At 45.0% G+C, this 16,887-nt stretch overlaps 1 protein-coding gene across 1 annotated transcript; it reads right to left on the bottom strand.

The window, feature by feature from the left end:
- Nucleotides 1-794: 794 nt before the first annotated feature.
- On the bottom strand, nt 795-12,559 carry LOC116519323 (ras-like protein family member 12). The gene is made up of 4 exons (XM_032233162.1): nt 12,472-12,559; nt 12,318-12,391; nt 8,284-8,474; nt 795-1,583 (listed from the first exon to the last, which is right to left on the bottom strand). Exons 1-4 carry the CDS (start codon nt 12,557-12,559, stop codon nt 1,220-1,222), a joined length of 717 nt encoding a protein of 238 aa, XP_032089053.1. The 3' UTR covers nt 795-1,219.
- Between the last annotated feature and the right edge of the window lie 4,328 nt (nt 12,560-16,887).

Here is a 16,887-nt window from a genome sequence, read left to right as displayed (position 1 = left end):
TGGGTAGGTGGGGTGGGGGTGGGGTTTGGACTGGATGGCCTACAAGGTCCCTTCCAACTCTGTTAATCTGATTATCTAATTTGAGTTGATGAGGAGAAATTAGCACGAAGGACAAAGGACTGAACACGTTTCATTGTCTGCCCAGCAACGCTAGAGGGTGCTGTGTATTTGTACAATCTGCATTTTGTCAGTGCAAAAGGGATCATCAAAACCCATGATTGGTTCTCACAGTCATATATTCCCTGGCACATCAATGCGCTTTGCTTAGGCTTGTGGGTCCATTTGTCCATTTTGTGCTTTTCTGCCTCTGTCCTGCCTTTGTTTTATTTTTTACAAACTGTTCCTCCAAACACAGGGGGGAAATAGAAGGGCCGCATGTTATTATTTCTTCCACTGGCTGAACAGTTCTGTGGTTTTTGTTTTTCCAACCATCTTTCTCTTATTGAGGGAAGAGAACTTAGGCGTTCAGAAAGGAATGTTGATGAAATCGTGACGTGGAGTGTGGTTTTTCTTAACCACTAAGGGACATGGAAAACATGGGGTGGGTATGAATGTCCAAATTTTCAAATGTCCAGAATTCCAAAACAAGGCAGGACAAGAAGCAATGGATGGAAACTAATCAAGGAGAGAAGAAACCTAGAACTAAGGATAAATTTCCTGACAGAACGATTAATCAGTGGAACGGCTTGCCACTGGAAGTTGTAGGTGCTCCATTCCTGGAGGTTTTCAAGAAGAGATTGGACAACCATTTGTCTGAGATGGTCTAGGGTCTTCTCCTGCTCTAGCAGGGGGTTGGACTAAGACCCTCCCAATTCTGTTAGTCTATGTTCTGTATGTCTTCTCCTTGTAGAGTCATTTCTTTGGCTGGTCGAAGCCTCTCTGGCTTCCCAAATCTCTATTCAGTCCTAAGAGCAAACTCTTTCCGTGGGATTCCTCCATCGATTGCTCAAGCAGCCCATGGTAGAGTCCTCCACGTGTTTATGACCAAGAAAAAGGGTTATAACCACCTTCCCCACCTGGTGGCTTCACCCATAGTTTGTCCACACTGTCAGTTCATGGCCTTTCCCCAAAATGCTCCTTTGCATTCTTAGACGGACGCTTGGACTGCAGGAAAGGCCAAGAGACGGATATGCGAAATGACTCAATCCTTGCTTGGGGATTCAACCCAACCCTCCAACAGCTGTGTTCTACTTTGGAGTCTACCCTGCGGCATCCCTGCTTAGAATATCTTAAAGCCCTTCAGCAACGTCAACGCTGGGGCCTTCCTCTTGCTTTGAGCTCTTGAGGATTTGACCGTGACCAGCTTGGCCCGGGCAACTGAAGGGACCTCTTTGTAGTTGACAGTGGAGAGGGAGTTGAAGGTGGAGGCGATGGTGGCAGTTGGGACCAGGTGGGCCGAGGGCTTCTCCTCGATGATGAACAAGGGCCGGACTGCCAGGGGTCTGTCCATCTCTCGCCTCACTTCCCGTACCGCCTCGTGGAAAATGCGCTGCACGGACTCAAAATCCAGGCACGCCGAGACTTCATGGAAGGAGGAGCCATACTTGGTGGCAAGAGACATCCCTTCGGCTTTGGTGACCTGTCTGGGAGAAGAAACCAGGAGAGAACATCCCACATGAAAAGATACAATACTCTATTGGGTTACAAATAAGAAAAGTATGAATTGGAAAAGATACTAAGGGGGAAGAAAATGGAGGAGGAACATGGAAATATGCCTAACAGTATATATGTCAACTCCTAAAGTTGCCATAGTGAGAGAAGGGGGGGAGCGCATTCCACACATACTTTTGGCTAAAGTTGGATTTCAGATTACTGCAGTAGGCTTGGGGGGGTGCACCTCATTGGGCAATGTGATTTATGATACAGACTGAGGGGAGGGAAGGAACAGGGGTAAAGTTCAGCTACAACTCAAACGAAGCTTAGATCTGACTGTGAAAAGGCCTTGCCTAATGGTGCTCCTAATAAATGTCTAGTTTTGTATCGAAACTTGGCTCGATACTCATGAATCCATTAGGGCATTTTTAAGAAACCTGACAATATAATTACAATTATAACAAGACACTTAAAAAGTATGGGCGTGTGATACTATGTAATAGTATTATGAGCATAGCTGGAAACCTGAATCCAACTCACAAATGAAACTTGTATATAGGTTTAGTTTTAAAAGGAGAAGGTATGCAAAATTAGCAATATGAAAAATCTTTTCTGGAGTACAATTATGAATACTACCAATATTAAATGGAGCTTGCTCAGATGCTGACCAGGCAAATTAGAGAGTGGAAGGGAGAAAAAGAGAGAGAAAGAGGGAGAGAGGAGAGAGAGTAGTAGAAGGAGGAAAAGAGTAGGAGAGAAGGAAGGAGTGGAAAGAGGGGACAGGAGAGGGAGAGAGCAAGGGAAAGTAGAGGAGAGAGATGGCAGAGAGAAGAAAAGAGGTAGGGAGGAGGAGAGAGGGAGAGGAGATAGGTCGAAGATGAAATAGACTATGATATGGTGTATGGAAAGCAGAAGAGCAAGTGATAGTTGTTGTGGCTTGATGGTAAGAGGAACTGATATAATATTGAATATTTAAAGAAAAAATGTTTGTTAAGATGTAATGGTATACTTTGGATTATATGTACTGTATGTTAAGAAGAAGAAAATTTTAAAAGAAAAGAGACAACACAAGAACTGGCCCATGTCCATTAGTTGCCAGATGTGAGTGCTCCATAAAGAGAGCCATTGCCTCCTGACATTGTGGGAACTCCATCACTGGATGTTTTTAAGAAGAGTCCAGATCTGTGATGGGGAACCTATGGCACACGTGCCAGAGGTGGCATGCAGAAGCCTCTCTGGGCATGCACGCCACTTCCAGCTGCCCTTCCGGTTTCCAGCCCACACATGGGCATTGGCCAGCTGCTTCTTTCGGCTTCTGGCACACGCTCCAGTTTCAGCACTCGGTGCCAAAAGGGTTAACCATCACTAGTCTAGACAGTCACTTATGTGAAATGGTATAGGTTCTGCTTGAGCAGGGGACTGGGCTAGAAGACCTCCAAGGTTCCTTCCAGCATTCATCCACTGCTTGGAAGTCGTCAGCCATTTTTCACCACCATTGAAAAATGGCCACAAGTCACTCTTTCTTTCAGATGCAAAACACTAGAAAATTAAGTTATAGTTTAAGCCCGTGATGGCAAACCTATGGCACCTGTGCCACAGGTGACACATGGAGCCATATTTGCTGGCATGCAAGCTGTCATCTGTGTGCCAGCCAGCTGATTTTCGGCCTTCGGGAGGGCCAGGGGAGGCTGTTTTCGCCCTCTCCAGGCTTCAAGAAAGCCTTTGGAGCCTGGGTAGGGCAAAAAACAGGCCAACGGGCCAAATGGAAGTTCAGAAACAAAATTCCGGTTGGCTTGGGCCCGTTTTTCGCCCTCCCCAAGCTCCGGAGGTTTTCCTGAAGCCTTTGGAGGGTGAAAACGGCCTCCTATGGCCCCAGATAGCACACACACAATTTTGGCACGCCTTTAAAAAAGGTTCGCCATCCCTGGTTTAAGCAATGCCCAGCTTATCTTTGGTCGATAGGAAGCCTGGATTTGGGGGGTTGCCTTCCCATGCATAATCCTTGAGCCTGTGCTTCTGTGGCTGGCATGAAATGAAACGGCACGATCCCACTTCAGAATGTTATCTTAGTAGCACAGTTGTTAAGTGAATTGGGCTTCTCCGTGAACTTTGCTGGTCAGAAGGTCATAAAAACAGGATCAAGTGACACAGGACACTGCAACCGTCACAAATATGAACCAGTCGTCAAGCATCCAAATGTGAATCACGTCACCAAAAGGAGGCTGCAACTGTCGTAAGTTTGAAAAATGGACACAACTCCCTTTTTTTCCAGTGCCCTTGTAAGTCTGAACAGCACTAAATGAACTGTTGTAAGTCAAGGACTGTTCGTATAAGTTTAAGTGCTGTTGCTAACCCAAAGGTGCTTGTTTTTAGGAGGCAACTGGACTTGCTTGTTTTTTTTTTTCTTTCAAAGACGTTTTGCTTCCCATCCAAGAAGCTTCTTCAGCTCTGACTGGATGGTGGGGAACAGAAGGATTTACTGTGTATTCCTTGCGAGGTTTATATTCCCGAAGAAGCTTCTTGAATGGGAAGCAAAATGTCTTCAAAAGAAAAAAAGCAAGAAAGTGCAGTTGCCTCCTGGAAAAAAAAGCACTTTTGGGACAACCATGACCTGGAGGGCTGAGAATCTCTACAGACTTTTAGCTATACAATTTGGGATGAAGACTCTTCGAATGGTGTGGGAGGAGGAATGGATTTCCAGAGAAAAATGCAGACTACAGAAACCAGGAGCACCCCTCAGGTGACCCTCAGGACAAGAGAGACCACCTGCTGCCAATCACCTCCACTAGACCGATTAGATCCCACAGATTAGGCTTCCTCCGAATTCCATCCGCCGGCCAGTGTCGACTGGCGACTACCCGGAGGAGAGCCTTCTCTGTGGCTGCTCCGACCCTCTGGAACGAACTCCCTGTGGAGATTCGAACCCTCACCACCCTCCAGGCCTTCCGCAAAGCCCTTAAAACCTGGCTGTTCCGACAGGCCTGGGGCTAAAGAGCTGTTGCCCCTGTCTCGAATGGTATGACTGTGTGTGTTTTAAATTATGCATTGTTATGTTTTGTTTTTTTAATTTTTTGTCTGTATCCCCTTCCCTGATTTGAGTTGTGAGCCGCCCTGAGTCCCCTTCGGGGGGAAAGGGCGGCATAAAATATAATAAACAAACAAACAAACAAACAAACAAACAAAGAAAAAAACCCAAGTGGCCTCAATGACTCTCTAAAAGGATGCAAATGACCAGCTGTCTGCAAGGAATATCAATCCTTCCATTTCCCCACTATCCTGTCAGAGCTGAAGAAGCTTCTTGGATGAGAAGAAAACGTCTTCGAAAGAAAAAAACAAGGAAGTCCAGTGGCCTCTTGAAAAAGCACCTTTGGGACCCCCCTGACCTGAATGACTGGGAATCTCTACAGACCTTTAGCTATACAGTTTGGGATGAAGATCCTTGGAATGGTGTGGGAGTAGGAATGGTGTGGGGGGGGGGGCGAGAATTGCATACTACAGGAACCAGGAGCACCACTCAGGTGACCCTGAGGACACAGATAAACCTCCAAGTGGCCTCAAGGACTCTCTAAAAGGATGCAAATGACCAGCTGTCTGCAAGGAATATCAATCCTTCCATTTCCCCACCCTCCAGTCAGAGCTGAAGAAGCTTCTTGGATGAGAGGAGAAATGTCTTCGAAAGAAAAAAAAACCAAGAAAATCCAGTTGCATCCAGTAAAAGCAACTTTGGGGCAACCTTGACCTGGATGGCTGAGAATCTCTACAGGCTTTGCTATTGCTGACATTTGCTCTTCCCAAGCAAGCAAGCCAATACAGGACTTTTAAAGGAATACATTCCTCTACAGCAGTGTTTTTCAACCTTGGCAACTAGAAGATGTCCGGACTTCAACTCCCAGAATTCCCAGCCAGCATTCGCTGGCTGGGGAATTCTGGGAGTTGAAGTCCGGACATCTTCAAGTTGCCAAGGTTGAAAAACACTGCTCTACAGCTCTGAGCCATGCATTGGTCAGCCAATTTGGGTCTGGTGAGCCCAAGGCACACCGGGATCGCCTTATAGCAGCCTGTGCGTGTGTAGTTACTGGGGTTTAGAGGACACTCCAATCCGGCACGACTTTGAGAGGCTTACGTTCCAATCGAGCGGTAAGAAGATTAAAGCAATGAAACAGAATACGAAAATAAAGAGAGCTGCTATAAGCACGAACCATCACAGAAGATTCCAAAAGAGATTAGATTTACAAGGGTAGCAAGATCCTGGCTTGAATTCCCTATTTCTACCTATTTATTTATTTTTAGTTCATCTGACACACCGAAGTAATAGTCCGGTGTCAAGAAATAACTTAGTCCAATGAAGTAGAGTTGTTGTATTTATTACAGCCACCTCTCTATCTCTTTTTTTCCCCATGCTGGCTGAGAATTATGGGAATTGAAGTCCCCCATAGAGTCTGGAAGGAGCCAGATTGGGGACATCTGTGGTCAAAGACAGTTCCTAGGGGCAGAAATTACTCTTAAGAGATTAGGAGTGGGAGAGCTTCCAAGAGAGGAGAAGGGGTGTATCAATGGCTATGGAAGCTACCTAAACATGACAAAACCTCTGAATTCAATCAATTTATTCCTTTATTAGGAGCGCCAGCAGCCCCCTCACAGCAAGCTAACAAGTCCGTCCATCCAGGAGATGAATAGTTGTCTGCCACATCTATTCATCTCTGCCCCCTGCCTTTTATCCCCAGAGCTAGGGTGGGGCTTCGCTAGCAGTGGTGGCTCTTCCGTCCCAAGGATCAGCCCATAGATTTCCATTACTCTCCTCTCCTCTGCCTTCTGCACATCAGTGTGTCAGGCACTGAAGTAAGCTGTTTCTCATCAGCCACCTCCAGACCTGGGGGCTGTTGACTCTCCGTCTGAGGGCTGATGGCCAGCCCAGGCTCTGCCTCTGTCTCTCTCTGTCTCTTGTCTATCTGTCTGTCTCTCTCTGAGACCTCCATTCCCTCTCCCTCCTCAAAGCTCTCAGGTTGCCTTGATAACAGGGGTGGGTTTCAACCGGTTCGCGGCGGTCCCTGCGAACCGGTTGGTCGGCGAACCCGGAAGTAAGTAACTTCCGGGAACGGCAAAGGGTGCGCCCGCCCACCCGCGGTCCTTACCCGGTTTTGACGGGTTCTGCGCTTCTACGCATGCGCAGGACGCATACAGCGCCTGCGCAATCCTCCAGGAGCAGCTGGAGGATGCCACTGGCCCTGTTCCAACCAAACCAGTTGGAACGGGGTGAGAAACCCACCCCTGCTTGATACTGATACTGACCTCCACTCCTCCTCATCTGATTGGCTGCTGGAGGGGCAGGCAACCACCAGGCCACAAAACGAGTTTGAGCAGGTCACATTGCTCTGACACTTAGGAATACAACTGGTATTGTTTTGATTTGGTTTTGTAGCTCAGTACGATGCAGGACCCCAACCAGGTTTTACTGTGTAAGGTGCGCGATCAAGGAAGGTTAAAATGGCAGCCTGCAACTGCCCACAGCATCGACATTATTTTACAACATATGTAAAAAGCATCAGGGCTTTTATAGGTTAGTTGCAGCCAGAATATGGACTTTATTGACCCTGTGGGTACACTCTGATCACAGCTACTTGCTCAGTCAACAACGCCATGTGAGCTGAGAAAGGGATTGAAGTGGCCAAAACAAAATTGTTTCTTACCAAGAGGTTGAAGAGCAATCCAGGAGGAGAACTCAAAACTGGAACGGACAGCTTTGCTTCCTTTCCTCCCTTGTTTGTTTACTCCTCCTTCTCCTCTCCCCTTGAAATCTGTCTTCTATCCCTTCTGACACAACCCCCGTACCCATTTGGGAAATAGTTTTAGAATCCAGCAATGCATGTCAACTTGGATTCTTGTGCTGAGAAGAAACCTAGAGACAGGAAAGGGTGACCAGCGATAAATTGTCCCCTCTTGATGCTTCTGGGTGATCAGACAAAGCTAGGAAGGCAAGGGATGTGTAGGAAAAGGGCAGACAGAGTTGGGGAGGTGGGGTTAAGCATGTTATAGGCTTAGAGTTGTTACATTCCCATAAATGGTTTAATTCCAACTCCTCTTGAATTCTGTTGACCATTATCGGGTGCCAATTTAATACAGGACTTTAGTTGGCTAGATTCTTGTATTCAGGCTTGAGCGATTAAATGTCTGAATTGCAACTTAACATATGATCTCGAGTCCTTCCTTCTCATTAGGAAGGAAGGACTCCCTGGAGAAGAGCCTAATACTGGGAATGATTGGGGAGCAAAAGAAGAAAGGGACGACAGAGAATGAAGTATCTGGATGAAGTCACTGAAGCAATCGGTGTGAGCTTAAATGGACTCCAGAGGATGGTAGAGGACAGGAAGGCCTGGAAGAATGTTGTCCATGGGGTCGTGATGGGTCGGACATCACTTCGCAACTAACAAGCACAATATGGTCCCGATCATTTGCACCTAACCTTGTTCTAATGAACTCAAGTTCGGTACTAAATTGCCGCCAGATAAGGGTCAAAGGAATTCAAGAGGGATTGGAATTGGACTGTTTGTGGCGATGTAATGATTCAAAGCTGATGATGCTTAACTCCATCCCTCTGCAGCTCTGCCTCCTCTTCTCCTACAGGATGCTCCCTTTCCCCAATGATAGGAATCCATTCATCCCCTCCTTGGGCCGAGCTCTTAATCTTCTTACCTGTACTGTTCCATATCCAGCTTGTTCCCTATCAGGAGAACTGGAGATTCATGGAACGTGTTCTTCAAGTGGAGAGCAATGAGATCCAGGTACCGCTGACATCCTTCAAAGCTCTTCCGGTTGTCAATGCTGTAGACTACTAGAAAGGCATTGGCCCAGTTCAGATACCTCTCACAGCCCACTGGTATGTCCTGACAGAGAAGCATGTGGGAATTGGTTAGAAGGCCCAACATCTCTCTCATCTAACAGCAAACTACACATTCATCTGTTCTGACCGAGGCTTCCCAAGAGCCTGAAGCAAACTCCTTGTCCCGACAAAAACTCCTTTATTAATTGACTGTGAATTCTGCTCATTCACATCTGGCAAAATCTTTCAAGAGAGGATTTATAGTCACAGACCTTATCTGGGGAGAGCTGCCAGGCCGATATCTGCAAAACGTGGCAAGGAATCTCGGGGAGTCACGAACCAATGAAGCAAACTAATTGTCTCCTGCAAACTCCACTCCTCTTTTGCTCCTCTTTTATTTCCTCTGGGAGGGGCCATTCATCGTCCACCTGTGGCCTTACTCCCAAGTCGACCCCTGTTCTTTAGCTGTTCCCTTCGCCTGGCAACTCTGCACATGCATACACTGGGAACAGGCTCCAGCTGTTTGTCTGCCTCACTGATGCCTGACTCTGAAGGCAGCTAATAACTGTCAGATGGCCCTGTCCCCCTCTCTGCCTCCGACACAGAGCCCTCATCAAAGCCTTCCCCAGACTCCAGGACTGGCCCATGTTCCTCCCCAACCTCCTCACTGTCTGAATCTGCTGCCAGTTCCGCTGATGGGCCACAACATCATCTAGGCAGCAAACAAACATATCCATCTTGGCAGGAATGAAGGTAAAATGAAACCAGGGGAGAAATGTAGCAAGGCTGAAGAAGGCCCTATCTCCAGGCATCTTTTGTTCCAAAGCCCCTTTGGATCCAAAGCAGTTGGACGCAGCTCTTGGAACTACATTAAGAAGCCATTGTGAGTTTTGATGAAAGGAGAGAAGACGGTTGCCTCAGGTCACACATAACTTTCCAACTTATCTCAAATCAGTGCATTTTGATCTTCCAATAAGAGGGGAGAATCTCATGTCTTCCTCTGGCTTTTAACCTTTTAAGCTGCAATCCTGCTTTAATTTTCAATGAAAGAAGCTTTCTTTTCAATTTCAAACGAAACACTATTCCGTTGATTTGACTCTGTCCTTTTAAAACTATCCTGAGAAATATTCTAGAACATAGCAGAAGAAACATGAAACTAACAAACTCCAAAGAAGAATGCAGGGCTTATTTTAGGTAAGCTGATCTGGAGAGGGGGGGGGGGGGAAGCAAATAATATAAAAATAAGACAATTAAGTCTTGTTCCTTGCATTGCCAAAGTCACATGAGAAAGAAGACACCATTCAGAGATGGACTTTTGGATCCCATCACTACTTGCAGCTTTTGGCACTTGGTGCCTTTGGGACAAAACCTCATGAAATCTGGCCCCTTTCTACAAAACTGCATATATTTGACCTTATATACATCAAGTTTGCAAAACTCTCAGGCAATTTGCAAAGAAGGTGAGGTAGATACAGATCACTGAATCACAACTACTTGTACGTTTTGTGCTGCCGGATGCTAAATAAATAAATAAATAAGTGTTGTGCTCCATGAAATTTTGAGGACTTAAAGTTGCTCATAACCAAGAAACTCAAGGGGAACAGTTCCAGAGGTGGATTGCTGCTGGTTTGGCTGAACTGGTAGTTGTGGCAGAGGGAGGCTCTGCGCATCCACCTGGACACTTCTGCGCATGTGCAGAAGCATTGCGCATGCGAGGGTGGGTGCGTGCACGAGCGAACCAGTAGCAAAATGGTTACCAACCCACCACTGAACAGTTCCCATATTGTGCTGCTAAGTTGCAAAGGGTTTAACTGATTTTGGCTTAGCCTGTGGCATGAGCTCAGCCATTGTGGTTTAGGCCATCACCCATGGCTTAGCACATGTATGAGCCAGGCTATTCCTGTTGACATTTATGATGACTCCAAATTCAAATTTTGGGAGAAGGGCAGGCCACACGAAGGAAAAAGGCATTGCAGGTAGGTCTCAATCTACGACCACAACTGAATGAGATTGTAATTCATTTTGGCCCCTTTTACGACTTTTCCTGCCACGTTTGTTAATGGAATCCCTGCAGTTGTTCAATTAGTAACATGGTTGTTACTAGCTTCCCCCTTGACTTGGCAAAGGGGATCACTTGACCCTGGGACATTGCAACCGTCGTAAATTTGGGTCCGTTGCCAAGCATCCGAATATAAGCCATGTGACCATGGGGATGCTTTAATGGTCCTAACTGTGAAAAGTCACCATAAGTCACATATTTTCAGTGCTGTTGTCACTTCGAATGGTCACTAAAGTGAACTGTTGTAAGTCGTCCCTGTAATATCGATCCAATATATTCCGACACCTGGGACTTCATGTTTGTTTGAAGTGTTGTATTTCAGCAAGACCTCTATGACATGGGGGGACGGGGACTGTAAATCATCTTTATTTTGATGATGTAGACTTATTATTCATGAGCTTCCTGGTTAATTTTAATGAGTCTCAATCTGGTGTCTTCCAAATGTGCATAAAATCACTAAAGTGGGTGGGACTGTAGCCCAAAATCTCTGGAGACAGAGGGTGAACAAGACCACCTTAAATGAGGTGAACAAGACCACCTTATGAGCCGAGTGGTTAGAGTGCAGTACTGCAGGCTACTTCTGCTGACTGCTGGCTGCCTGCAATTTAGCAGTTCAAATCTCACCAGGCTCAAAGTTGACTCAGCCTTCCATCCTTCCGAGGTGGGTAAAATGAGGACCCAGATTGTTGGGGGCAAGAGGCTGACTCTGTAAACTGCTTCGAGAGGGCTGTAAAGCACTGTGAAGTGGTATATAAGTCTAAGTGCTATTGCTATCTTCCTCCCTTCCCTACCTCCCTTCCTCCCTCCTTCCTTCCTTCCTCCCTTCTTTCCTTCCTTCCCTCTTCTCCTTCTTTCCTTCTTTCCTTCCTTACCTCCTTTCCAGTGGTTAGAAGGCAGTATTTAAAGCTAACTCTGCCAACTGCCAGGGGTTCGATCCTGACCAACCATCCATCCTTCCGAGGTGGGTAAAATGAGGACCCAAATTGTTGGGGGCAAGAGGCTGACTCTTTAAACCGCTTAGAGAGGACTGCAAAAGCACTATGAAGTGGTATATAAGTCTAAGTACTATTGCTAAGTGCTAAAGAAGGAAGTGAGAAAGAGGGAGGAGGGAGGGAGGGAGGAAGGAAGGAAGGAAGGAAGGAAGGAAGGAAGGAAGGAAGGAAGAAGGAAGGATGGACTGTAGTGGCACAGTGGTTAGAATGCAGTATTGCAGGCTAACTCTGCCAACTGCCAGCAGTTTGATCCTGACCAGCTCAAGGTTGACTCAGCCTTCCATCCTCCTGAGGTGAGTAAAATGAGGACCCAGATTGTTGGGGCCAATAGGCTGACTCTGTAAACTGAGAGGGCTGTAAAGCATTGTGAAGTGGTATATAAGTGCTCTTGCTCTTACATTTTATTTTCCCAAAGCAGTAAGGATCTAACCAAAATGAAACACCAGGAGAATTGATTAGATTTGCCTAAACTATGCCCTACTGATAGGAGGGGCTCTTGAATGAGTTTCTTCTCATTTATAGCTGGTAAATGTTACCTACTCCTTCCATTTGTGGTAAGACAGTATTTGGAAACACCGAGATTTCATTGCAAGTTGTTCAACAGTATTTTGTTCTACTGCTATTGTGATCAGCTTCTTAAAAAGTTAAAATCATGGCAAGGGGTACCAAAGTTTGTGAATCTGAGATGTTTCGTTACTCATTCAAGTAACTTTTTTTAAAAAAAAAATTGCTTGAATGATGAAGTTCCTTGGATGAGTAATAAAACATCTCCGATTAACAAATGTGGTTCGCTTGCCCTGCTCTAACCCTTTAAAAGATGCTTTGGGCCTGGATGGTTGAGCATTCATTGACATACCTGATCGGCTGTATCCATCACTTTGAGCAAGATGGGCTGTTGGTCTATGATCTCTTCCGAAGCGTAAGTGTCTTCTGAAAAGCAAAGGTTTTGAACATTGGTAGATCGTTTTGGGAGAAGCCAGTATTTGTGTACTCCTAAACTAAGCTGGGACCTTTAGAGGAGGTGCTGCTTGTGTCTCCTTCCTCATGTAGAGCATTGAGATTGCCACTGGACTCATCATCATCATGTAACGACCCCATAACCACTTGCGGGCCAGAGTCTGGGCAACTGAATGGAGCTAGCAGATCGTTTGAATGGCCAGATGCCTTTCCTGTCACCAGGGTAGAGTTTTGTTCAGCAGATATATTCTCAGTGTGCCCAGAGAGAGAAATATCTGCCCCTACCTAGGATCGAACTCACAGCCTCCTGATTGTGAGGTGAGAATTCCACCTCTAGGCCATCAACCACTCCATATAAAATAAATAATATAAATATAAATAAATAAATATAATATAAAAATTAAATATAATATAAATAATATAATATAAAATAAATAATATAAATAAATAAATATAAATATAATATAATATAATATAAATATAAATATAAATATAAATTAAATAAATATAAATAATAAATATAAAAAATATAAATATAAATATAATATAAATATAATATAATAATATGAATACGAATACACACACACACCACACACACACACCACACACCACATATACAGTACATATAACACATATATACAGTACATATACATAATATTATGTACACAATCATAATCTTTTTAACGATCCCTTATCCTTTGCAGGGTGGAGTCTGGGCAACTGAATAGAGCTAGCAGAGTGTTTGAATGGCCGGATGCCCTTCCTGTTCCCAATACAGAGCTTTGTTTAGCAGATGTATTCTCATTGTGCCCAGCCTCCTGTTTGTAAGGCAAGAGCTCCACCTCTAGGCCACCGCTCCACTCTGCTAGATTGGCACTGGATGAAATGAACAAATTCATACAGATTCAACAATTCTGAAGAAGCCGTCGAGATATCTCTCCAACTACCCAAGCAAATTCCTTGGGAATTTTCTCGGCTCATGTCTGCGCAAAGAAGGCAGACAGCAACAGACATAATCCTGCAACCTATTTTTAAACATTAAAAATAAAAAGGCAATGCTAAACTGACTGTCACATGCTTGTCCGTCATCCGGTCACTTTTGCTCTGATTGTTCAAGGGGGGGGGGGAGGAATTAGATGGCTACTTCTCACTGAATATCGCCTGCTTAAATATTGCCTGCCTACTTTATTTTGTATGCAGTAATTATTTGGATCACTGGGCCTTTTCAATGAAAGCCACCGCTTTTGAAAAGAAATCTCGGTATGCAAAATGAATGGAAAACGTCCTTGCAAAAAAAAAAAAAAAAGGATCCAGAATTCTTCTGTGCCTTCCCTGAAAGCCTCCTCTGTCGTTTTTCAAACTTCTGGATATGACTCAACACAGCTACCTGCCAAGAATTCCAATACAATTATACGCCAGCTTTTTTGTCGCTGATTGATGAAGTTCCTAGCTTCGGTCTGACTCCTTGCTCAATAGCTCTCCGTGGATGCACCGATAAACAGAAAACAAACGGAAATAGATGCCATAGATCAAGACCTTGGTCTAACTCACTGGCAGAGCCCTCCCGGATTTCAAATTGTGGTTTGTCTGGGGATGGAAAGACCGCAGGGTGGGATGATGGTTGGTATTGTTCTAGAACAGGTTTCTCAACCTTGACAACTTTAAGTCCTGTGGACTTCAACTCCCAGAATTCCCCAGCCAGGGGGAAGTTGAAGTCCACAGGACTTAAAGTTGTCAAGGTTGAGAAACACTGTTCTAGAATCTCTTTGGGGACCGAGAAAATGGTCCATCTGAATATCAGGCCATCTGACTCAGTGTTGTTCACCCAAATAGCAGAAGGTTCTCAAGATTTCAGGGTCTTTTAAAGCCTCTTTTGAGAGGCCAGGGGCTAAATGTATAACCTACAGAAAACAAAAAATAATAACTGCATAAACCGCCATTGATTCAGTTTGTCCAATGTGCTGAAATCGGAGCAAAGAAATCATACGATAACTTAGTGCAAGATGTATGAACTCAGCTACTAATTTCTTTTCTTAAACCTAAACATGACTTTCCGAGGGACTCAGCCCACCAGTCCCTTATTTCACAACATTCCAATAAAATTTGACCATAAATTTGAGATCCCATTAAGCAGGACTGGATTTTAAAACAACACTTAGGCTGAGTTCACACCCAGTCTTCCTCCCAAAAGCAAACTCGGGCATCTCGCCCTTAGTGTCTCCTTTAAATTAAGCCTTCAGTTTCAGAATGTTTAGCAGAGAGATGGAGTGATATAAAACACATGGAAGTATAACCTAATGCAGGCATTTTTTTCCAGAGTTTTAGAATTCCAGGCACAGCGTTGTGGTTCCAAGGGCTGGTTTAAGCAGAGAATAAAAATGCCACCGCTGGAATACTCTGGTTTTCCATCCATTAAAAACCCTTAGTAAAACCACAGCTGGAAGATTGCGTCCAGCTTTGATCACCACATTACAACAAAGATGTTGAGACTTTGGAAAATGTGGAGAGAAGAGCAACTACGGCCTGGAGACTAAAACATACGAAGAATGGTTGCAGGGTTTGAGTTTGGCTAGTCTGGAAAAGACTGGAGGTGTCATGATAGTAGTATACCAGTATTTGAGGGGCTGCCACAAAAAAGCATGGCACCACAAAACCGCAAAGCCCTTATCCGCGGAGACATAAGCGCGTCGCTAAAGCGTGACGTCATCACCGTGCATCACCACCGCAACAACAGCGCGGCAACAGAAGGGCGCTTTAAAACGGCAGCGGCAGAAAGCCGATTTCAATTAAGGTAAGAGTTAGGATTAGGTTTAGGGGTTTGTTTTAGGGTTTGTTTTAGGGTTAGGTTTAGGGTTAGGTTAGGGTTAGGTTTAGGGTTAGGTTTAGGGTTAGGTTTAGGGTTAGGTTTAGGGTTAGGGTTAGGTTTAGCGTTACGGTTAGGGTTAGGGTTAGGGTTAGGGTTAGGGTTAGGTTTAGGGTTAGGTTTAGGGTTAGGTTTAGGGTTAGGTTTAGGGTTAGGTTTAGGTTTAGGTTAGGTTTAGGTTTAGGGTACTGAGTGCTTGGGAATGCGCAGATTTGCCTCCGCGATTATGTCATCGCGGTAGGGTCGCGTTTTTCCTTAGTGCTTCGAACGGCGCGAATTAGTCTTCGCGTTATGTCTCCGCGGATAAGGGCTTCGCGGATTTGTGGTGGAACCCAAAAAAGAGAGGAGGGGGTCAATTTATTTTCCAAAGCATCAGAAGGCAAGACAAGAAACAATGGATGGAAACTAATGAGGAAGAGAAGCAACCTGGAAGTAAGGAGAAACTTCCTAACAGTGAGGACAATGAGAGGGGAACAGATGTTGCCTTCCAAAGGTGTAGCTATTTCATCACTGGAGGTTTTTAAGAAGAGACTGGACAATCACCTGTGTAAAATGGTATAGGGTCTCTTGAGCAGGGGGCTGGACTAGAAGACCTCCAAGGTCCCTTCCAGCTCCATTCTGATTGATTGATATCAACTTCCAAAAGTTGTAGATGCTCCATCGCTGGAGTTTTTAAAGAAGAGACTAGACAGTCATTGTCCAAAATGTTATAGGGCCTCCTGCTTGAGCTGGGATTAGAAGCCTCCGAGGTTGCTTCCAGCTCTGCTATTCTGTGGTTAAATTCACACAAGTATGCTTTTAATCAATGGAGCAGGGTTGCCTCCAGAGGTTGTGGGTGAACCCATCACTGGAGGCTTTTAAGAAGAGACTAGACAGCCATCTATCTGAAATGGTATTGAGTCTCCTGCTTGAGCAGGGAGCTGGACTAGAAGACCTCCAAGGTCCCTTCCAGCTCCATTCTGATTGATTGATATCAACTTCCAGAAGTTGTGGGTGCTCCATCACTGGAGGTTTTTAAGAAGAGACTGGCAGCCATTATCCAAAATGATATAGGGTCCCTGTTAGCAGAGGGTTGGACTAGAAGACCTCCATGGTCCCTTCCAGCTCTATTCTGATTGAGAAATCCAGGAAATCCAAATATAGGCTGCAGAGAAGGACAGCCAAGAAATCTTTTAAGGTCATTTTTGTCTTGGCTCCTTGCCATTTCAAGGGGGATTTGTAAGTTGACAAGAGATCTGTCTCACAGCTCGTTAACTTTCTGGAAGTTTTTTTTTTAAGTCCAGAAGCCTCCTTGCCCTCCTAAGCAATCATTGTTTTCCATCTCTATTTTCCTTGGTATGTGCTCAAATTTGGCAGCTTATTTTGAAACAGCCATGAAGCATATTTGCAAGCAGAACTTGGAAGAACTTAAAATACCCTGCAGCATGTTCAGAAAAAACAGAAACTCCTGAAGGGGGCTGACATTTTCCAGGGACCCCAAAAAGGGGATCCATTTTTCTACTTGCTGGGTTGGGTGGTGGTTGTGGTAGCCTCTGTGGATCTGAGCCATTTGTTGCAACCTAAAGCAGGATTGTCCTAGCCGACCGATAATCGACCTGAAAATCTC

This window comes from Thamnophis elegans, chromosome 16, assembly GCF_009769535.1.
Source record: "Thamnophis elegans isolate rThaEle1 chromosome 16, rThaEle1.pri, whole genome shotgun sequence".
Taxonomy (NCBI): domain Eukaryota; kingdom Metazoa; phylum Chordata; class Lepidosauria; order Squamata; family Colubridae; genus Thamnophis; species Thamnophis elegans.
The sequence above is the reverse complement of the archived record's forward strand: the minus strand, read 5'-3'. Positions and strand labels throughout refer to the sequence as shown.

What these genes read in the sequence shown, in the direction of transcription:
- LOC116519323 (XM_032233162.1), bottom strand. Translation starts at nt 12,559, where the DNA reads ATGGGGTCGTTACATGATGATGATGAGTCCAGTGGCAATCTCAATGCT. An exon ending in TGATGGATACAGCCGATCAG is followed by an intron (nt 8,475 to 12,317) that starts GTATGTCAATGA and finishes CTTCTCTGTCAG; the next exon opens with GACATACCAGTGGGCTGTGA. An exon ending in CTGGATATGGAACAGTACAG is followed by an intron (nt 1,584 to 8,283) that starts GTAAGAAGATTA and finishes TTCTTCTCCCAG; the next exon opens with ACAGGTCACCAAAGCCGAAG.